The 24,270-nt window shown below is 38.3% G+C and overlaps 1 protein-coding gene across 1 annotated transcript in view; it reads right to left on the reverse strand.

The window, feature by feature from the left end:
- Positions 1-21,147, reverse strand: part of LOC104493491 (coiled-coil domain-containing protein 91-like) — a 25,406-nt gene extending 4,259 nt beyond the window's left edge. The window contains exons 1-5 of the mRNA XM_010136180.1: positions 21,118-21,147; positions 20,936-21,014; positions 7,920-8,077; positions 4,465-4,653; positions 2,452-2,556 (exon numbers count right to left, since the gene is read on the reverse strand). Of these exons, the coding sequence (XP_010134482.1) occupies positions 2,452-2,556; positions 4,465-4,653; positions 7,920-8,077; positions 20,936-21,014; positions 21,118-21,147 (561 nt within the window). The remainder of the gene's footprint in view (positions 1-2,451; positions 2,557-4,464; positions 4,654-7,919; positions 8,078-20,935; positions 21,015-21,117) is intronic.
- Between the last annotated feature and the right edge of the window lie 3,123 nt (positions 21,148-24,270).

Below are 24,270 nucleotides of genomic sequence, written 5' to 3' on the forward strand. Positions count from 1 at the left end.
CTGCCAGGGCCTGGCGAGCTTGGACAGTGACAGCGAAGTCCTCGGGTCGTAGGTTTGGTTAGAGTGTCCTTCTCTTAGATGATGGAGCCTTACAGGGCTAAACAAGCTCCATCTGCCCGGGTTTGGGGTCAGAGTTGTCCTTCTCCTAGGATGGTGCCCGAAGGCTAGTGAGCCCATCCTGCCCGTGGACACACTGTGTCTGACCCTTCAGTGAGACCTGTCTGGCCTGGGAGACCCCACTGGAGGCACATGCCACCACCAGCACAGCTCTCAACCTCACAAGGGCACGCAAGCTCCTTCCCCACGGCAAGGGGGTGCCCGTGGAAGAGGGTTATATGCTAACACTGTAACAAAGACTCAGAACTCTGGCCTCTCTGGTTACGAACAGTCGTTATCACTCCCCTTCCATTCTTCTATTTTTCAGTACTACCAAATTAAATATAATGCTTTTCTCACACCTACAACGAAGAAATTGTGTCCAGTCTATAACACAATTCACTTCATCAGTCTGCTAACCCCAATCTGTAACATGTTTCATGTTCCTACCTTGTCTTTCAAAATATTTTTCTTAGATCAAAAAACCTGAAAGCATATTTTATCGATCAACTTTGTGACAACAGAACTGTGGCAACATAACTGTCACTGCTGTTTGCGGCAGAAATTAATGGGATGGAAGACGACAAAAACAGGGATGGAAGACAAAAAAGAATTGCTGACTTAGTTGACAAAGACTAATGAAATATCTCAGAACTAAGCACAATAACTTCACAAAAAAATAGTCTAACCTGAATATCACCTTGTTAAAGATGTGACTAACTGATTGGCTCTAATACCTCCAAACCAGCTTTTGAGAACTCACTATGTCACAAGTGCTGGAAGCCAGTTAATTAGTATAGAAAAAGGTGCAGGAAATAACGCATGTTCATGTAAAAAACAGTTGGAACCATCTCATGAGACATTTGGGTTACATATCAAATATTGACACAGAAACGTCATTTAAGAGGTAGTAGGTCAAAGCACACCTACAGCTTAGGATGCCAGAATCAGTTCAGTCGGAAGTCTTATCCTGAAAGTTCCCAAAGCTATGTCAGAGTCATGACTATGGTCTGCTTTTAAGCTATTCAAATCAACAGCACTAATAACCAGCTCTTTCTACTGGAAAAAAAAATGCTAGCAAGAGAGACATCTGTACTGAGTAGCTGCCAGACTTACTCAGTGTGTGGCCACAGGTGTTCCAGGAGCCAAAGGAGAAAGACAAAAGGAATTGGCATTAAAGGCTGTACAGAAGGCATTCAGTATTCAAGTTTCATGGAAGTAATTTTAACTGTCAGCTCTTAGAAACATGACTCACTTGTCTTCTCTGATTTGATTCCAGATACAACCAGAAGACAATAGGAGGAAGAACATGAGTTTTTCTACAAAAGGTTATGACCCTTTCCTTGTCATTCTTGAAAACTGCAGTACCTGACTCAAAAAGATGTGATAGACAGACTGATACTTGCAAACCTCAATAATATTTCCACTACTTAAATACTTCTGTTTGAAGAGAATCACAAAAGTATTAAAAAAAGAAAATCCAGTAATTCTATTGTCAGGAGCATATGATGATCATTACCCAGTACGATACTCCATAAATTAGGCTTTTAAGCAAAACTTGTTTTTATAACATAGCTAAGCAACAATTTCTTCCATTGAGTTGGATGTTACACACAAGAAAAAAAGAAAAGATAACGTTATTATATTAGCGTAAGTTCTAGGAAATCCTGCAGCCAAGAACTCAATACAGATTACAGCAACACTTAAGTACAAAGGGGAAACGATACAGTAGATAACCATCCACAGCAGCAAAAAAATTAAATGAAGCTGAATTACCAACAAGAAACTTCTGAACTATTTTAAGTCTGTAAAATCTTGTTTGTCCTGGTTTAACAGTGGAAGAAAACTGAAAACTTCAATGAACAATTTGTCTTGTATCTCAGACTTCACAAACGTATTTAATGAACAATATTGATTTCTGCAATGGAAGCAATTTTAATTCCATTGTCTAGCATGCAGTTATGCTATATAGTTTTTTTTATTATGCAACACAAAATATTCCATATTCACATCCCCTATAACTTTACAAATAATTTGCCACAGCTTCTTTAGAGCATGCTAAGTCATACTGTTAAACACAGACCAACAGTGCGAAGTCTTTTTCTTTTGTGAAATAGATCACAATAAAGATAAGTGATCCAAATTACGATACTGTACTTGCGCAAGTGGGCTATTAGACATACATTCCAGGGAAAGTCAAAAGCCAGGCTCTGATCTAAAGAGCTTAGAAACTCTTTAAATTCAAAAGGCTTTGGAGCAGGACTACAGACATTTAACAGGATATTTGCAGGACATAAGTATACTCCAGACAAAATCCTCCTGAAGAAAAGCAAGATACTACAAGAAAGAAATTACCTGCAGTGTCTTGTAATGATCTTGATGTGAAACTACTTTTTCTTTTTTTCCCTTCAATAATTCCATTTCTAGAATACTGTGTTTTTCCAGTAAATATTCTAATTCCTGTAAAGTTTACAAAATAAAATACTTGAAATTACAAACACTTATGAACTGTGAAAATACAAATTCAGTTAATCATTCCAAACAATTTCATTTCTGAAGACTATGACACTTGCTGTCATAATATACATAAAGATAATATACACAGTATAATATATACATAATATACACAGAGATAAAAGATTGTGCAAGAAAACTCTGACTGCAGCCTTTAAATTGAGACAACATTTTCAGGAAGTACAAGCTATTTAAAATCAAAGGCACGTGCTGGAAGGCATATCCTGTGAGAAGTGGCTAAGGTCACTGGGTTTGTCTAGCTTGAAGAAAAGGAGATTGCTCTCTACATGACTTGACATTAGGAAGCGCTTCTTTACAGAGAGGGTGGCCAAACATTGGAACAGGCTTCCTAGAGAGGTGGGCAGTGCCCCAAGCCTGTCAGCATTAAAGAGGCAGTTGGACAGTGACCTTAATAACATACATCAACTTTTGGTTAGCCCTGAAGTGGTCAGTTGACCTGATGATTGCTGCAAGTCCCTTCCAACTGGAACTATTCTATTCTAATTATTTCCATATTTTTAATAGTTTATTCTGTCTTTCTACATTTGAAAAACAGCATATAAAATGCACTTTTAGCAAATGGTTTCACTCATAAGGCAGAAATCCCATTGCATACAGCTCTAATGATCTCTACTTATATCTCCAAAATGAATAAAACTTTAAAATATTCTGTGACCTTGCAGAGAGCCAGTCTAGAAGCTTGCCCGGCAGGAATAAGGGAGGAAGAATGACACTACTGACAGTAAACTTCAAAATGATTTGCTATCCAAAAGGATAAAGATTTTTATTTTTTCTTAATGCAGCTATCACTCCTACCAAACTCATTTCTACTGTACATAAGTGGTTGGCACCCTTTCAGTTGCTCAAGAACAACTATTTCTGCAGCCATGCAGGAAGCCACTACAGAAACAAATGCCCTGCCAGATCACTGTACAGCTATTCAAACAAAAGCACAACTGAGGGGGTCACAGGGAGGGCAGAAAGAGCAGGTCTGCTTAGTTCAATCCTGGTTTTAGATGAACTAATAAAAATAGTCCTTGAGATTCAAAGTCCTCAACTCAACTGTAGAGACAGAAACTGGTTGTACAACATTTCTTCAATTCAGAGCCTAGCTCCCAACCTACCTCCTCTTACAGTCTGTGTTCATGCTTCCCTTCCAGCCCTCTATACACTCACTTCCCAGCAAAATCAATCCATTCCAGACCTCCTCATCTTTGTGTCTAATTACTCATCCTCATTTTCATTTCCAACAAGCCATTTCCTCCTTCTCTAGCATACCTTCATAGCTATTCAAGGGAAGTATTGAGAATAGCAAAAATTAAACTTAAGTCTTCCATGCCTCAGCGACCTTCCACTAACTACAGGCATAGCCCTACTTGGTACTCTATGATATTCAGGTCAGAAGAATTTAGTTACCAGAGCTCCAAAAAACACCCCAAAGAACCAACAAAAAACCAACCAAAAAAAAAACCACCACCCCCCCCCAAAAAACCCCATTATGTGTTAAGATCATAAAGACAGCCAATGACACTTTCAACTTTAGTGACCATACACTCACTTCAGAAACACAGGGGAATCGCTGTACCTTCCAACCTCATGGCTCCATGCTAAAAAAACTTGTCTTTTTTTCTTTTTTTTTCCCCCTCCAGAAATCTTTTTTCCTGGAAGTTAGAAAAATTCAGCCTAAAACAGACAAAAGACATGGGGGAAAAAAAGGTATTTTGGCTAAATTTGGCCAATTTCTCTGGAATTTGACTAATTTTCTAAGAAAATGCATTGCAAATCTCTGCCGGTTCCAACTACATTTAAATCCTATATAAATGCTAAATATTTTTATTAAAAATATATTCATACCTTTTCAGTTTTTAATTTCTCTTCTTCAGCAGTGCAAAGCTTGATTTCTAGGTTTGCAACAGCTTGTTGAAGGTTGCTCTTCGGTTCACTTGTTCTTTGTGTCTCAGCATCAACCAAAGCAATGGCTGATGTAACTGAAGTCTTGTCTTCAAGTACATTCAAAGAGGCAACCGGAATATCTGCTTGAATCTAACCCATATAAGAAACAAAATGGTAAAGGAAACGGTGAAGGGAATTTAACATTCCAGTCAAGTCAAATTTCATTTCCAGATGACATTACAGAACTTCAGACTTGTAAATACTAAGGTTACTTTTTTGAAACCACGCTTCTCTGAAATTGGCCACGCACACTCTCATATGTAAGATGTGCTGGCCAAAAATAAACCTCCAATAATGGAAGAAAGGCTAGTAATTCTAGATGGATTCTCATCAGTCCTTCTGATCTCCTCGACTGCTTTTCAGGAATACTTTAGGAGAAGGCTTTAAGAAGAAGGATGGCACAGATACGTGTTTCCAACCTGGCAAAAATACTCAAAAGCAGTGAAAAGAAACAGGAGTGAAAATGAATCATCCATCTCAAAGTACTGGGCTTACAGGGAAATATACTCTCCTTGGATTAGTCACTCCATGTTTTCACGTAATGCAGCCTGCAAACAGTAGCTATGGAAAGGGAATACGATTTTTTTGGTGCTAAAATAAATATCTCATCTTGAGTCTAGACCAACAGAATAAGAGTAATTGGAACACATCTACAATATTTAGTTAATGCTATTTCAGTGAACTGCCGAAGTACAAAAATTGAAACAAATACTTCTAGAACACACCACCCAAAACAGATTAAACACTGGTAATAAGCCTGTATTTTCAGAAAAGCACAAAAATAAATTAGGTGGGGTTTAAAATACTTTGTGGTTTAATTGACAAAAGCCAAAGCTTTTTTAACTTCTTAAAAAGAAAAAAAAAAAGGCAAAAAAGTTGTTTAAATCACAGAAAGGAACTTCGAAGGCAAAAGCTGGTAAATTAATTTCAGCTGTCACTTTTTCAACAAGCATTTGAAAGCCAAGAGCACTTGATATTTGGGGAGGGAGCTGAAAGTAACATATCAGTGTGTTTGTTAAGAAAGGTTTGACTGTTGTGATTTAATTCATTCCCTTAACACCTTCTATTCCAGACACTCAAATACAGATTTTCTTTCCAATAAATAAGTATCTCTCAAGGGATTCAAAGAAAGAAACAAACAAAAATAGCTGAGATCTTGACTGTACAAGGATACCTAAGATCCAGTAGACAAAGAAGTCAGAAAGAAAACTGCGATTCATGCTCTGAGTTTCCCTTCTGCAAGAAGGAAATAGAAGCGAGATGTGCTAATTCTACTTCTGAGTGTTACTCAAAATTAGAGTCTGGCACTGCCAAAAATTGTGATGTTGGAACCTGAGATGTCGAAGTTTAACGTGAAGCCTCAAGAGGCTATGGAGATACAGTTATAGAAGAATAGACATCTCCCCACATCCTAGTCTAACAGAGGTAAGAATATCTTATTATAGCTTTATGTCCACTACTTTCCTTCAGTTTTATCCAAGAGCGAAAAGCCGGGTCTGCATTTCAAAATAATGTTAAATGACTTCCTCTCAACTCCCTTTCTTCCTTTAGTAACGCTTGATAATACAAACTAAAGAATACATTATTTCCTGCATTAAAAAGAGAGTTTATAGAACCATGGGTCTGTCAGTACCTGACCAGAACAAGACGAGGAAAACTGAAACATGGCCTATAACTAGAATTTGCACACATAATTATTCAGAAGTAACAAAGTACTTCTTATTTTCAGTAAGATTACCTAACTAAATGACTTCTTCATTTTGAAAAATACACCTAAGCCTTAGTACTTGGGGCTATCCAAAGCACTCTTCCCCCCCCCAAAAAAAAACAAGCTAAAGTTGTTGGCCTAGCGCAAACAAGAAAGGATACAGGTTATTCACATTTCAGTGTCAGCCAGAATCAAAAAGGGGAGGATCTGTTGTGGCTGAAGAAAAGCGTATTTTAGTCAGCCTGCCAGTAATAGAAATTTACTCATCAAAACATTGTAGGAGATGCAGATGAAGAGGTTTCAACACATAAAATGACCCTGACTGGCATCAGAAAAAAAAAAATATCCCTAAACCAAAACCCCAAACACTTCCCTCCGCTCCCCTAAGAAAAAAAAAAAGAAAACCACAACTTTTGGATTTCTAAGAAAATTTCTTTAGTATCATTTGCAACTGCACAACTCCTCTCTTTATAGACTTTCCCCAGAACATTAGGCTGGAAACAAACACAAACCAGTAACTAATTCATTAATAAGACTGAATTATTTGAGCTATGCTAGCCACAGTCTTTCTGGAAGTGTGAATATACAGATGCTGCTCAGAGGAGTCAGTTTAACTAAACCACGTATTTTGCATAAATTGTTTAGCTCTGGCAAAATGCTTTTAAATGGCCAGATTATGGATTATCTGACTTAATTGTGAAATTCAGCTGTCACCACAAGTGGCCCTGGGACTTGATGAGACCACCTAAAAAACCAAGTGCGTGCTGAAAACAGTGGGGTTCCAGACTAGCCCCAAATACTGATTGGTTCAGAGAAAGACAAGAGCACTTTCTAACTCAAGTATATACTAAAATGTATCCTGAAACAAGGAACCTTACAATCAATAAACTTGTTCAAATAGGTGTCACTACAATCAATGGGAATAAATGTTCACTGGGGAGGGTAAATGTATTCAGTTCTCCTCAATAAGCAACCATCTTCAGCAATCTAGCATCCTTGTGCTAATCTTCAGGCAGAAATTCTTCTCCCTCTCTTGCTCACCTAATTGTTAAGTTTAAACTAAAGACTTTCACCCCCCAGAGAAGCTAAGATCAGTTCTCAGCAGCACTGCAACCACAAGGAGAGATCAAGACCAAACAATGAGGACTGTGTCAGACTGCAGAACAAAAAGTCCCAGGGAAAAAAAATAAAGTGAAATAAAATTTTAAAAACCCCTAAAATTAATTTAATTATAATTAAGATTAAATGTTTATTTTTTACTCTTAAAACCACCTGAGAAAACATACAAGTATGACGGATATGTACAGCCATAATCTTTATAGCTTTAGTAGAAAAAAAATTTTTAGAGAACCTTCCTGCTACTGTATCCTACTTTCAAGTCTAGCACTATCAGCATGCCTTTAACTTTTAATAACTCTTTAATACACTTACCTCTCTCGCAGCCCGTACCAAAGTAGAAAGGTGTCACCCAGTTATAGAATTTAAACACAATTTAAAAATTATTTCACTTCAATGTCTGTATCACAGAAATCCAAGGACCTTTTGCTCTTAAAAGGCAATTTGGTCTAAATTTGCTCAGAAAAGATACAGTGCTAAGATATTTGATACAACAAGTTCCCATGCTGAAACACAAAAATTGTGGTTTTACCTGTTCTTCAAGAACACATGGATTTACAGGGTTGTTGGCTGTTTGAATAGCTGTTGCCATATTATCACTTGATAAACTGAATGAGTCAGAAGGAACCAGGCAGGCAGAAGGCACAGAGTGCTCCAGAAGAACATCAGGAGATATACGGACTTCAGATACTAATGCAAGAAATAAAAACAGAAATACACGCACAATATGAAGAAGCATTCAAAAATTAATTCCATTTCTGAAATCTATACCTAGCAAAACCCATCACACTAGCAACAGGTATAGTCATCCTAATGAAGGGTTATGTAGTTCTTATAATCCAATTGCACTGAAGAATAATTCCATACAGAGTTCCTGTATTTTTGTGTACTATCAAATTAAGGACATTCAAAATTGTACAGTCATACTAAATTCAGGCTTGTAACTTACACAGAGGTTTCACAAGACAACTATCATCAAAAGCAGCAGCTTTAACTTTTGTCTCTTTCCGATCACATAATCTTTCACCTTCAGTGTGATCTTTAATCACTTTAAGTCAACTCTAAAAACCATACTTAAAATTTCCTAAGTTTTATAAATTTTAAAGGTAACAAAAATCTTCAGCTGTCTTAGAACACATACAAACAGGTTCCCTAGACAAATGATAAAAGCAGCTTTACATTTTGTAAGAGATCAAAAGATAACAAAGTAATTAACTCTCTAGCTAATAGAACTTCAGTGTAATTAATACTGGACTGAGGGCTCTTCCATAGCAATTTCCAGTTACAGCACAAAAATCCTGAACAGTAGATCAACATTATCAACCTGGAACAACAGAAACTTGAGCATTTGCACAAAAGATTCAGACATAAACTGATAAAAAAAGGAAAGAGATGAGAACGTTTTGTACACACTTTGAATTTAACAGCAAAGTCCTGCAAACTTCCACATGGTCAGCCACAGGTACGCCTTTGCAGTGGACAAAGTATACCCAACCGGCTGAGAAAAAGCAGCTCACGTTATTGCTACAAGTCTGGTAAAATGTAAAAATGCCACTAGCCTGCAGCAAGGATCGGCCTCTCAGTATCCCTGCTTTGTACCGCACAAGCATGCAGGCACAGTGCAAACAAGAGTATACATCGGCCTAAAGGCATTCAAAAGGACACACTAATCCTTAAATCCAGGAGCTCTGTGTCTCACCTTTACCTTCCAGCTCTAGAAGAACATGCAACCTCATCTAACAAAATGGAGAGAGAAAACAGACTACAAGACAGAAAAATAACAGAATGCCAATTGCAGCAACAGTAGATTTGGACACGGTGGGGATGGGGTGGGGAACAACAGCTTAGCAGAAAATGGAAAATCAGATGAAAAGCACAGAGGACAGTACTTCAGCAAACAGACCAGGAACCAGTTTAGGTAACCAGAATAAAACAAAGGACTGGGACACACCTGCGTGTTTAATAGTAAGCTCTTCTCCAGAATCGGAAATGGGACCTTTTCAGCTTCCGTTATGTACAGAGGCTGCTTCCTATACCCATTACCTACTCCGTTAGTTCAAACGACAGTGAGATGACAGGGAACGTGAACTTTTTGTTCCTAAAAACCCAGTAAAGTCTCTATTTTATGCTGTCACTTAATACTTGAACTTCAGTTTGAAATCAATTTCCAGCACATGACAAAACATCTAAAATACTGCACCAGGTAATTCTGACTGAACAGACAAGTTGTTTCTCTTCCTAGAACTGCCAACTCGCAAGGAAAAACCTACCACGACCCTGATCTTTGTGGTGTTAGTATTCATCCTTCGGTGATGATCACTGTAGTATAGGCATAGTTCTCATGAAAAAAAATTCATCACAAAGGTAAAAACCAGAAACTGAGTCTGGATACAGATGAGGAATGGAGACTCACAGAGGTTAAAGCTTAAGGTATTCACATACTTCGGGGGCATCCAACGCTACACATAAGACTTCATTTTTCAAATAATACAGTTTTATGTGAAACCTTCTACAATCAAATGGACCTTCCAGTGATTTCAGTTATTATATTCAGTAGTGAATGCTTAGGATTTTGAGGGGTGAAGAAAAAACAGAAACAAAAAACTCACTTCTTAAGCTATCACAATAAAGCCTAGGAAATGAGGAACAACTGGTGAGCACCTCTGAATACTGCAGTTTAAAATTATTCAACTAAATACACGACCTTGCAGAAAAAAAGAAAAGGCAGCACCTTTCCGAGGTATCATTCAAACACCTTTTTTACAAAATATTATTTTCACTGTCAACAATGCTAAAGATTCAAAAACTACCCATTCCTAGAATTACATGTGCTACGTCTGTAATTCAAGCTCTCTGAATTCATTCCTCTGATGTATATACCGGTGAAATGGCATTAGCATTTTAGTTCAGCTCAAAATTCTGAAAAGGGAAGATGATCCCTTAATCATTCCTCCTTACCATGCCTTAGTTATCATAATGGAACAGTTTCAGAATACCTGAAACAAAAACTTACCTCTGATAAAACTGACTGGACTCCAACAGCTAATAGACGGTCCAGTCCCCAGGACTAGGCTAACACTAGTCTGAAATAGAGCTCCTGAAGCACATCTAGTACTGGTATTGGCTTTTCAGCACCACTTTACAGATACCCTCCTCTTCAACTGTTGCACCACCTGCCATGATACACAGCCATTCTGATAATAATGACAAAATATTCTTGCACAGTAGCCTGCCCTGATGCAGTGTATCTCCTCGAACTGCTTCAATAAGCAAGGCAGGATTCCAAAAGTCCTGGTGAATTTCCAAATCAACCTGTTCTTGAGCATGCGTATACTACAACACCACAGAATGGTAGGGGTTAGGAAAGGGAGCTCTGGGGATCACCTAGCCCAGTCCCCCTGCTAAAGCAGGTTCACCTACAGCAGGTTGTGTAGGATCACATCCAGGCAGATTTTGAGTATCGCCAGAGAAGGAGATTTCACAACCTCTCCAGGCAGCCTGTTCCAGTGCTGCATCGCTCTCAAAGTAAAGAAATTTTTCCGTATGTTTAGATGGAACTTCCTGTGTTCTAGTTTGTGCCTGTAGCCCCTTCTCCTGTCGCTGGGAACACTGAAAAGAGACTGGCCCCATCCTCCTGACACCTCAGCTGTGGCTTGTGATTGAGAGGCTGCTTTCAGCTGTCTGTAGAAGGCGTCATCGACCTCCTCCTTCTGGTCAGGTGGTCTGTACTAAATACCCACCACAGCATCACTTGTATCAGCCTGCCCCTTAACCCGTAAGCTCTTGACTCATTCTTCACCCCCCCACTCTAGGCAGAGCTTGATACACTTCAGCTGCTCTCTCACATAAAGAGCAACTCCACGGCCTCGCTTGTTCATCTTTCCTAAATAGTATGTAGCTGTCCATGAGAGCATTCCAGTCACATGAGCTATCCCTCCACGTCTCTAACTGCATTGACATCACGGCCCTGCGATTGCACACAGATCTCCAGTTCTTCCTGTTCGTTCCTGAAGCTGTGGGCGTTTGTGTACAGGCATTTCAGAGCAGTAATCGAGCAAGAAGGTTTCCCTGGAGGGATGCAAGAGGATCCACCATGACCACACACACCCCTGAGGTGGCTGGCCTTCTAACTTCTCATCTCAAGAGGCAGCTAACGAACATTCGTCACTGCTCTGGTTGGCCTGGCTTATTCCCCAGTTGGATGCGATAGTATGAGCATTGCCATTTGGGACACGTTGATAGCCACGCATATATAAATACACACATATAAAGTGTACCTAGAAATAAATCTGAGACCACAGAGGAACCCAGGTGGTGGAAGGCACCAGGGCTGGGTGCTGCAGACCTCCCCAGGATCCAGCTGCACTGGCCAGCAGACAAGCCACCTTTTTTATATTGATCCAATACAAAACAAGAAACGAAAAAAACCTTACAAAACTGCTCTTTTACAGTCATTTCTGCACATCTTTTACATAAACTGGATTGAAACATTGTAGTAATGCTTTGCAGATCACTGCTGAGGAAGGAGGCAGTTTGCACCTTCCCAGACTGCTCCCATTAATGTACTGGCCCCTGTCCCGTGTCAGGAAAAGCATTTATGCAGTTTCAGCAATAACAAATCCACTCCCTTCCTGCCGCCACTCTGGATCCATTCCCCGAACAACGGCATGAATATTGTACCAGCTCAGGCAGGTAGCAAAGGGGAAGTATAGCAATGAAGAAGGGTAGGACTACCTTCTTTCTGCAATTCTCTCAGCACGATCTAATGCAGGATAAAACCCATCCATTTCTCAGAACATTTTGAAATCATTAAACCACCCAAGTATGTGCAGGCTAGCAGTTAAAAATACCCACAAAAAATCCTATATCACACAGAATACTTACATTTATTAACTCAGAGGTACCTAACACAGGGAAGTTCCAAATTATACAATGCAAGTCTTAATGCTCAAGTCTTATTTCTGATACCTGAAAGTTAGAGGTCAAGCAGCAAGTACTCAATTACAGGCATATCAGAAGTCATATGCCCAAGAAGGCTGAAATACTGTGCTTAGAAAAAAAACTACTGATAATTTCCAAACTCTTGACTTTACCAATATTAAAAATATTCTATCATAGGTTTGTACGTAAGAACTGCCAAAACCACACAGTTTGTTAATAGAAGCAGAGATCAGTAACACCAGCGCATGGAAGAAAAAAATCTTTACCTTTATCCTAATAAGGAAGCTCAAACAATTATTAAAATCATTGAGGGATCAGAAATCCTGAAAACAAAACCAAATGGATGAATATGAACTGTTAAATCAACATACCATATGAGTCATATACTTCAGATTGAGCTCCAGAATGAAGACATGAGATATGAATTATACCACTGAAAAAATAAACAGCAGTAACATTTACTAACTGGATGTTATTTATATACAGCAATTAAGAGATGATATGTCAGCAGGGCTCTGAGCAAAAGACTGTAATTCTTTGACATACTTTTGCAGAACACTGCAAACTACTTGCAGCACAGTTCCCCTACATGTAGGTTTCAGCTATTAAAAATAAAAGCCACGAGAAACAAAACCTAATTTTTCATCTTCGTCTACCCATGTCTCTGATGACACAATTCAATGACCCTTAAATGTACTGTATACTCAGTAAACCGTATCACCGGACATTTTCAGTTAAAAGCAACATTCAAATCAAAAGTTTAAGACTGTTTTTGTGTGTCCAAATGTCAGTGATCTGCTTAAATCCCAGCCTCACATACAGTTGCTCAAGCATAACTGTAAGAACCAAACTATTCAAGAAAAGTAGTAATTACATATACCATTCCAACATCTTAAATCGAAGGCCATATGGAAATACTAAATTTATTTTCTAACTTATTTAAGTAAAACTTATACACAGCTACCAAAAGCTTACAACATTGCAACTGTTTAGCTGAATCTCCAAAACCAGTATTTCAGTATTCGACTACACAACATAAGAAAGCTGGTAACTCATTCCCATCAGTTTTGTCTCTTAAAACAAATTGGTTTCCAGGAAACTGCCACAATATTCAGCCAGTAAGACAGTTTTTTAAAGCAATTTGGCAACTCTAAGGAAGAGGAGGAGATAAGTAATCTAACGAACATGCAACAAGACAATTTCTTAACCACATGTAAATTCTAGATAGTCAAATCTGTAAACTTAGGTGACTCCTTTTCAAAACAGCATACCCCAGGTAATGGAAATGTTTGCAAATAAAAAGCAAGACCATTCCAGAGTTAAATGAGGCTGTATACCATCATCAACAAAGACCTTTGAACCCTGTCCAGTCACGGCAAGGAATGAAACCAGGTCACTACAATCTCCTTAGGGATATATTAGTTTCCTACTAGTATTTCTGACCCCTCCACCACCCCTCCCAAGTCAAGATGTTAGTATTCCTCAAAAAACCAAAATTTATTATGAAAAGAAACATCTGAAAACAACCACTTCAGCACAACAGCTGAAAACAGCACCTTGGAAGCCATGCCGATGTCTGCTTACATATCTGCACGCTAGTACAGATCACCCCATCTCATATCGTACACACTTCAAAGCGTTTGTTCTTTCAACACTTCAAACGAGACCATCAGAAATATTGAATTATTAGTTGAAATGTGAAAAACAGGCTTTGCATACATAGACTCCATCTGCATTGTTAATGAAAAAGCCTCCGAACAATGAGAAAATTCTTCTTCAACAATTTGGAGAAGGTTCTGTTATTCAAGAAGCATTAAGAACTCTTGCTATCAAAGCAAACACAAAACTTGGCCCAATTATTCCAAAGGGTAAATCAAGAGCTTCAAAATTATATATGCTACCTCCAGATGCTCTTACAGAAGGCGAGCATATTGACGTTACACAAAGAACAGAAAAGATCCCCAAAGAACTTAATAAATAAACAAATACAGCTCCTCTGACACACCTTTGCCCCAAGAAGTACCGAAATAACGTTTCAGTCAAAAATTAATAAGTAGATTAACCTTGGGTTAATACAGACTGGAAGCCACATATAAAACCTAACAATTTTTCTAGTGTATGTGGCCAAAGGTTAGAAGAAAAGTAAAGAAAAACGTTACCCCGTAAGCAGCCAAACCAATGAAACTTACATGGCTATGTGAGCTTTACAGCCAGCGGAGACCTAGTCACTACAACTGATGGACACAAAGAAGCTACTCAAGCTTGACCTAAAAGCTTATTTCAGCTTTTGGGCATCGGAACAGCTCTCCAGTTCACGGACTGAACTGATTACATTTCCATTAAACAGATGGAGGTCACCTAGGTCATGCGAAACAGTGAAATTAAGATGTTTATGCTTCAATGCTGGCTTCCACACAGCAGTGTTCTTGTGCCCTAGTTCCATCATCTCCCATAGCCTTAGACAGCTGCTTCTAAATCTCCAAATATGCTTTCACACCAGATAGCTTCTATAGAATCTACAGCGACTGGATTCAACCTCCCTTTTCTCTGGTGAAGCACCAGCATCATTATTCAGTTACTGATTAAAAAAAGAAGTGCAATTAAATGAGACTATAAATTATTTCACTAAATCTAAGTAACGTGTTCAAAACCCATAACACAGAACAGGGACTGCAAGCAAAAACATGCCTCTTTTCCTCAAGAAATGAAGCTAAAAGAAAATCTCCACCTCATCCAGTTAACACTACTACTAATCAGGTTTCACCTAATACTTTTAAAGAAAATAATTCTGAACACACAACCTTGAATCAGAAACGCCTGCTCAGACTGCACTTCCAGTCCATTCCCAGGTGGGAATTCTGTCTTTATTTCACTGAAAAAGCATCTTTCATCCTGTTTTGTCACTTCAGTTTTTTTTTTTTAAACAACTTTTGTTTTACTTAGAACAATTCCCAACAGATTTGCCCCATCTCAGCTGAAAGAGTCCTCTTTTGGTGAAGATGTGCCTGGTTTTTCCATTTGCTCCATTACAGGATGTCCAGAGAAGAATTCCTGACGAAATGAAACACTGACATATCATGTAGAGATGCAAATTCTGTTCCTAATATTCGCTATAAGCAAAGGACATTATTATTCATAACCTCAGAACAGCAGAGATAACACCAGAATCTGTTGATATGCAAGCACAGTGCTAAATTTCAAGATCTTCCTTCAGGCATAAAGGTTCAAAACCTGACACCTACAGAAGCGCAAGAAAATTGATAGTTTGTACATCTCTTCTCCAGGAAGAAAGAAACAACTAAAACAAACTAAAAAAAAAAAAAATACAGACAAAACTTCAATATCCAGTACACACTTACTGAATTGCAAACTGGCATCGCTCTTAAAACTTAAGTTGCATAACAGTGTATTTGTACTACTAGCATCCAAAGAAGAACGAAAGCAAAACTGACGTACAAATAATTATTTCATTAATTAAAGTATCTTGCTTAATGGTTCCAAGGAACATCCTAGAGTCTAAAATACTTTAGAGTTACTTTCTTAAACAAAAAAGTGTTATCAAGTTAACCCCACTAACATCTCTGAAGTCAGTAACACCACATTCACAGTTAGATTTGGCCACTGTATTAAAAAATAGCTTAGTTTAAATATTAATGTTTGATAAATGAAATTGAGAACAGCATAACCACTACCTTTTTTTCCTCAAAAATGTTAGTTTATGAATCCAAAGAGCAAATCCCCCTGAAAAGTGTCTTACAATAACATACGAAGAAAATACCATGAAGCCTCTTCGAATCTCTTCTGGGACTAGTGATAAGGCACTAGAATACTCCATAATTTGTTTTAGAGTTCTTAAAAGCTTAAAGTTTTTCTCGGTTCTGAACTGTGTTTAAGCCTGAGGCTTAAACATAAGACCTAGTATCCCATTACTGTTGTTAGAGAGATCTCATCTTTCCAAAGAATCACTTTTTATTCCCAAAGTGTTTTGTTGGTTGTTTGGTTTGGGTTTTTTTTTTTTTTTTAAATACAGTGACTGATTGCAAGCTAAGAAATCACTGATGTTTCAGTAGTTCCCTCTCATCTTTCCAAAGGCCAGACACTGGGCCTACAATTGTGATTCTTTTTAGTACTTCCTCATGGTTAAGGCTGGCAAGAAAAAAAGGAAATTCATCACATATATGACGACACCAATTAAGAAGGACTACTTGTTTCTACCTCATTTAACCAATCAGAAGGAATAGACCCAATACAAGCATCAGACCTGGCTAACAGTAGTAGCAAAGACATCTAAGTAAAGGGACTACACAAACAAACTGTATTTTTCTTTCACTACTCACCCATTCCTTCCTACTCACAATACATACATTCCAACAGACCAAGGCTCTTTAGACCAGCCCTGCTTTGTATTTCCATGTTTATACAGCCCCCACTATGATGGGTTCTAGCCGAAACTTGCAACCTTGAGAGAGAGAAAATACATTTGTTCTCACTTTTACCAGTGTTTTTCTATTAGGTGACGCTGCTAGGAAAGCCCAACAGGAAGAGGTGCCTGCTTTCTGGTAACTGATGTGGTGGGAAAGGAAAGAATGGTGTAATATTTCTGCCGTACAAATTCTTATTTTTCTCCCTTTCTGAGCCAACAACCACAATTAATAAACATTTTCTGATTTGAAGTACTGAATAGAAAAGACTAATTGCACATACCAATAAATATTTTGCTTTATTGGAAGTCTGTTGAAAAAGTGAATCCAATGTTCAAAAAGATAGTAAGAAGCCCAAGACAAATTTCAAGGGCAAAATTGCTCACTGTAATCCATCACTGGGGCCTCAGAAATAATTTCTGTTTTCTTTCTGCATACTGAGAAACACTACAACAGGTTTCAGTGGTTTGTTTTATAACTTTTTATATCTCAAAAAGATCAGGTATGCAGTAAATTGATGAGTAATGTACTCCTCCTCCTTAAAGTTCACCGAATCTTGGGTGTATATAATGGTAATCACACTCCAAATTTATCAAAAGCATCTCAACAGCAACATGATATATTTCAATTTCTGACATTTCTCAGCAAACCTTACTGAGTGATGAATTTCTAGGGTATGACAAGAACAACATATAAAAATAACACTGGACAGACAATTCAGTTACTTCTGTTACCAAAAACATTAATTTACAACTCAATGTCTAACGAGCATTTTTATCAATTCTAATAAGATCTTGCCTTTTGCAGTAAGTTTATTCACAGCAACATCTGCATGAGAAAGTCATGCAAAAGATTTTACAGTAATAAAATATTCCTAATGCAAGTGTTTTAATTTTGAAATAGTTAAAATACCTTGGTATAAGCTACTCCCAGACTTCAGTGTCACTTACAAATCATAGAAAAAACTTCCATGTTACTTACAAACCATTTAAACTCTACAAAACTTCTTAGGTTTAAATAAGACTTCATGCAACAGACACTGCACAGCTAAGATTTAATTTAATTACACACATTCGAATACGCTAATGAATTTCAGCAGTATTTCTGAATAACAGTCACAATGACGAGATGAATAAAGATATTTTGGAAAATATAGTTACTATTCATTTCCCTTTATTGCAATGACAAATAAAACTAGTTATTCTGCAATGGATGAAAGTCAGTAGCGCCAGAAATAAATAGAAAAAGACATCTGAAGAACACGGTTTATGGAGAACTCAATAGACACAAATTCCTGTCTTATTTTCAGAGGTATAATTAGTTTGCATAATTTATTCATCACAATAAAAAAAATAACAGGCAGAAATCTTTAGCTTCTGACCAAAGGATAAACCGTGGATTGTTTTTTTTTCCCTAATGATGCTAAAGTGATGTTTTGCAGATTCACAGAATGGTAGGGGTTAGGAAAGGGACCTTTGGGGATCATCCAGTCCAACCCCTTGCTAAAGCAGGCTCACTTCCAGCAGGTTACACAAGAACCAGGTGTCCGGGTGGTTTTTCAATACCACCAGAGAAGGAGACTCCACAACCTCTCTACGCAGCCTGTTCCAGTGCTCTTCCACCCTCAAAGTAAAGAAGTTTCTCCCTGAATTTAATTTCCTGTGTTTCAGTTTGTGTCTGTTGCCCCTTCTCCTGTCACTGGGCACCACCGTAAAGAGACTGGCCGCATCGTCCTGACAACCGCCCTCAAGATATTGGTAAGATCCCCTCCCAGCCTTCTCTTCTCCAGGCTAAACAGACCCAGGTCTCTCAGACTTTTCTGATGTCAGATGCTGCAGTCCCCTCACCATCTTCACTGCTCTCTGCTTGACACCCTCCTGTAGTTCCCTGCCTCTCTTGAACTGGGAAGCCCAGAACTACTTTTCTGATGTCAGATGCTGCAGTCCCCTCACCATCTTCACTGCTCTCTGCTTGACACCCTCCTGTAGTTCCCTGCCTCTCTTGAACTGGGAAGCCCAGAACTGGACACCATACTCCTCATGTAGCTTCACTAGGGCAGAGTAGAGGGGGAGGAGAACCTCCCTCGACCTGCTGGTCACACTCTTCCTAATGCACCTCAGGATACCATTGGCCTTCTTGGCCACAAGAGCACACCACTGGCTCATGGTTAACTTGTCCACCAGAATTCCCGGGTCCTTCTCGGCAGAGCTGCTTTCCAGCAGGTCAACTCCTAACATGTACTGATGCATGGGGTTACTCTTTTCCAGGTGCAGGACTCTACACTTGCCCCTGTTGAACTTCATTAGGTTCCTCTCTGCCCAGGTCTCGGTGAATGGCAGCACAGCCTTTTGCTGCGCCAGCCAGTCTTCTCAGTTTTGTATTACCAGCAAGCTTGCTGACAGTAGACTGCGTTTCTTCATCCAGGTCATTGATAAATACGTTAAACAAGACTGCACCCAGTACTGACCCCTGAGGAACACCGCTAGCTACAGGACTCCAGCTAGACTTGGCGCTGTTGATCACAGCCTTCTGAGCTCTGTCATTCAGCCAGTTCCAAATCCACCTCACTGCTCATCTAACCCACACTTCCTAAGTCTACCTGTGAGACTGTTATGGGAGACAGTGCCAAAAGCCTTGCTGAAGTCGAGGTAGACAACATCCACTGCTCTCCCTTCCTGTACCAGCTAGTCACACCACCACAGAAGGCTATCGAGATTGGTCTAGCATGATTCCCCCTTGGGGAATCCATGTTGACCACTTGTGATACCCTTCTTTTCCTCCACATGCTTAGAGATGATCTCCAGAATGAGCTGTTTGATCAACTTTACAGAGATGGCAGTGAGGCTGACTGGCCTGCAATTTCCTGGGTCATGCCTTCTTGCCCTTTTTGAAGACTGGAGTGACACTGGCTTTCCTCCACTCCTCAAGAATTTCTCTGGTACTCCATGACCTTTCCAAAATGATGGAGAGTGGCTTAGCAATAACACCTGCCAGCTCCCTCAGTACTCATGAATGCATCTCATCAGGGCTCATGGATTTGTGGGTGTCCAGCTTGCCTAAATGATCTCTAACTCAATCCCCCTCAACCAAAGGAGAGTCTTCTTTCCTCCAGACTTTCTCTCTCGCTGCCAGGGACTGGGATTCCTGAGGGCTAGCCTTAGCCATAAAGACTGAAGCAAAGAAGGCCTTCAGGACCTCCACCTTCTCTGTATCCTCCATCACCAGGGCACCCACTTCATTCAGCAGTGGGCCCTCATTTACCCTAGTCTTCCTTTTCTTACTGATGTACCTGAAGAAGCCCTTCTTGTTGCCTTTGACATCCTTTGCCAGATTTAATTCCAAGAGGGCCTTAGCCTTCCTTGTTGCATCCCTACATATTCTGGCAAGTTTCCTACTTTCCTCCCAAGTGGCCAGTCCCTTTTTCCACATACTATAAACTTCCTTCTTCCATGTAAATTTTTCCAGAAGCTCCTTGCTCACCTATGCAGGTCTCCTGCCTCCTCTGCTTCATCTTTTCTTTTTGTGAAAGCAGTGAAATCTAGACTAAATTCCCAGAACAAAATCAATTGCCAGTCAGTAACACTTATTTAATCTTTCAGTTGTACTGATACTATACATTTATCCACTATCAATGAGCTTTTATTAATTTCTTAAAATCATGACAGGCATCAGGCATTTGCATAAATTAATAAAAGTAGCTCCATAATGTTTTAGTTTCTGCTCGAGATAAAGGATGTGTAATATATTTTCCAACTTTAAAAACTGTTAAAGTAAAAAAGATCATTCCCCCACCTCAGAGCAACTAAAAGACTTTATCATAGATAGAATTGAGAAAGTAACATGTTCAAGCTCTATTGTTAAGTTTACTTTTTGTATGTTTTCCCATCTTTTGTAACAGACCTTCCTTACTCAAAAGTAAGAATATACTCAGAGCAAAGAATCTCCATTTCTTCTTCCCATGAGATGCCAACAATCCTTTGAAGTGGGTTAACCATACTTCTCTTTCCTTCTACAAAACAGTTAATCTTTGAGAATTGCAGCTTCCCAAAATAATTCCGCAGGAACACTCTTTTGCTAGGTTTTCACTGCTGCCTATTCTCTTATTGTGCACATACACTCCTTAGAGTACTAATATTTACAACGAATAGAGAAGAATAGAAATACATTACTAAGATTTTATCAATACCTGTAGGAAATGCTGCCCAAGCAATAGCAGGGGATGTTGTCTGCTTTTCACCATTCCCAAACTCGTAACTCTCTGCTGCCTAGAAACATTAAAAAAATTGTTACATATTTTACAAAACCCTATAAAATCCCACAAAAATAGTTGAAAATAAATTTCAAAATTAAGTCATTCAAATAACATACCTCAAATCCTCCAAAGTCATCATCATCCATCTTTCAACTGGTACTGGAATGCAGCAAACACCTTGATTTAAAAACAAAACCAAAACCACTTAATTGTTATATGACCTTTATATAGCAATAGAAACTTTGTAAGACCAAAGGTACGGTGTTAGTTTTAAAGGACAGACATGGGTAGAACAAGTCACTGTGGTCAAACCTAAAAGCCCAAGTATGCACTAGTTGCATAATAAAATAATAAAAACTAAGTGCTCTACACTGCAGGAAAATGGGTGTATTTCACTGGCCAGTCTCATAATAGAAACGTGCTGATTTTATGATCAACTAAGTCAAAAAAGAAAATTACTCGTGTATTTGCATTTCAGTAACATGACAGATGAGACCTTTACTTGGATAAAACTCCTTCCTGGCCCATCTACGTGCTCTTCATAACCTCATCACATTTTCATTTAGAAATTCAGTTCTTCATCCAAGTATTCATTTTCCTCAGGTTACCTGAAGTTCTCCTAATTCACAAGTTCTACAAAAAAGGTCAAGGGATCTAAATAAGAACTTTTTCACATAGAGGATGCAAGGGCTAAAACTGCAAGATCTCTCTTAAGGACTTTTTTATTGATCAAGATGAATGAATAAATTGGGTATTTTACAATGATAAATAAATTAATATCTTCAAGGAAAAAAATAAGCACTAGCCATGGATATTGTTAAACATCTTTTGAAAGTAAGATTCCAGAAAAATCTTTCCAAGATAGGAAAACAGGAAGATGATACTTTAAAAGCTGTATCTGTTGTTCTCAAGTACCGCACTCAACTCCCCAGTACCTCAGCAAATAGTACTGACAACAGTAAATAACCTGGTTTGGATACATATTAAAAAAAAAAAAAAAAAAGGCCCAGGAAAAAGGATTTGTAGCCATCAGTTTCCAAAAAAAAAAAAAAAAAAAAAAAGGTCCAGGAAGAAGGATTTGTAGCCATCAGTTTCCAAAATAAAGAATTTTCTTCATTCAATTTAATGTAATCATGATCTACCGTGTACTTCGTAGTTTTGTGTTTATGATTTAAAATAAAAAAATATTTTCCATTGTCAAGCTGCTTTTCCAAATCAGCACTGCGATCAAATCCAAGAAGATTTCCTGCTTTTCCCATCTCCTCTTAGCTGTCTGGCAACATCAGCACAAACAGCAACTTAGAAAAAGATTGTGGTGAATTTCTGGAAATTCTTCTGCTACCGCAGAGGTTCTCTCCTAGGTTTCATGGAGGGGCTGATTTAGATTTTACAAACTGATTAGCATTTTTGAGTTGTAGCCCTGAATTCTGTGGCATTTTGATATATTTATAGTTAAATTGCAGTTCCTTTTACAAAAACGCAGGGTAAGCTATTCAGCTAATGAAAGTAACTCAAGATATACTTGGCCGTTCAAAGAAGGGTATTATATATTTTAAAAAAGAAAAACCATTCTGATACGTGAATGAAGGATGCTCCAAAAAACTTTCAGGGTCTTTGTACAATGTAAATTGTACAAAGTTAATTGGGTTCAGTTAAAATAGACTATAGGCTGGAATACTTTTATTACTATGAATGCACATACTCAGAAACAGAATTCAAAGGGTCTGGAGGAAATCTCAAAATTAAAGTATTAAAATGTCAGAAGAGGACACTTTCAGTTGATATCCACCTCCGAAAATCGCTGCCAAGAAAGACTTCAATTCACACACACATCTTTCAAATTTTAACAAATTAAGTTCCCAGTTCTTATGGATGAACTTAGTTTAAATCACCACTAAGCAGAGTGATTTCGTGAAAGAAGAGTATTATCCAATATTCTCATCTGATATAAGAACTAAATATCTTTTTAGGGACTGCAAGGGGGTTTTTGGTTTTGTGCAGGATAGGTTTTGTGCTGTTTTATTTTTTAAAAGAGAAAGAAGGTAATTGGGTATTTTTCCCATTAGTGTTAACCAGTCAAACATCCACACATTCCATTAACATTCAGAACTTTAAATTATAATTCAAGAAAATAACACACGCGCACAGAAATTATAGCCATGGAAGTTGTATAGAGAGAATACAACTGCTGAAGCAGACAGCAATGCACTAAACACCTGGGAACGTCCGCGTATTAAACGCTACCTACTATTATACACCATCCAAAACAGAGTGCTGATTTATATACGTACTGCAAACTGCAGCACTGAAATAGCAATCAGAGCAGTCAGATGGAGAAATAGAGGCTTTAGAAAGGCAAATAGGTATTTTATCTACACACTGTGTGTAGATCAACAGGTCTAACAGGCTGTACCCAAAGTGACTTCAAAGGACAACAGCAGATTTTCTCCCCAAAGAGCAAGAGACATTACTCCCATTGTCTTAAAACCGGTTATGTCTCAATCGGAGAAAGTATTCTACGTATTCAGCCCTGTCTTTTAAAAAGACAAACTGGAACAAGTTCAGAGGAGTGAAACAGGAATTAACAGCAATTTTGGAAAGGCACACTAAAATGGAGAGGCTTTTGTTTTTAAAAAAAAACTTTAAAAAGGTAAACAAAATTATCTATAAAATGTTAAAAGCAATGTTATAAGAAGTGATGAACTACTTTCATTTATCATCAGGTGCAGCACTGACATAAGGCAGTAAAGGATAGAAGCCTCTGTAGGCAAAAAGCGTGTTCAATCCTGGCAAGGATTTCCAGGAAGGCAACATAAAACCCTATAAGAAAATTTCTAACAACCTATGTAGACATAAAACAGAAGTAACCTTTGATAGAGAGAAAGGATGCAGGGCAGAAGAAAAAACAAAGAAGAACCTGTTACTAAATTCATCCACTTTGTTATTACACTTCATATAGAGCGTTCATAGCTCTGGTAATGATCACAAGAGTATTTTGACCTAAGATTACCTTACTCCACAAATTTTAACACAGACATTTTATGGCTGTAACAGCATGATTAATCTATGAAATATTCCACACACCATTTAAACCGAATAAAAGAGAAACTGACTCCAAGCAAGTCTCAGTAGGATCAATGGTCTTTTCATGCCTAACTACTAATCCTCCAATTTCTAGTTCTTCAGAGATCCCACAGAAATTCTAGGATAAGTAATTCTCATCCAGCTGAGAAAGACTGTTTGCTATTTGTCTACGTATAATATATATT

This window comes from Buceros rhinoceros, unplaced genomic scaffold (assembly GCF_000710305.1).
Source record: "Buceros rhinoceros silvestris isolate BGI_N320 unplaced genomic scaffold, ASM71030v1 scaffold3340, whole genome shotgun sequence".
NCBI lineage: Eukaryota > Metazoa > Chordata > Aves > Bucerotiformes > Bucerotidae > Buceros > Buceros rhinoceros.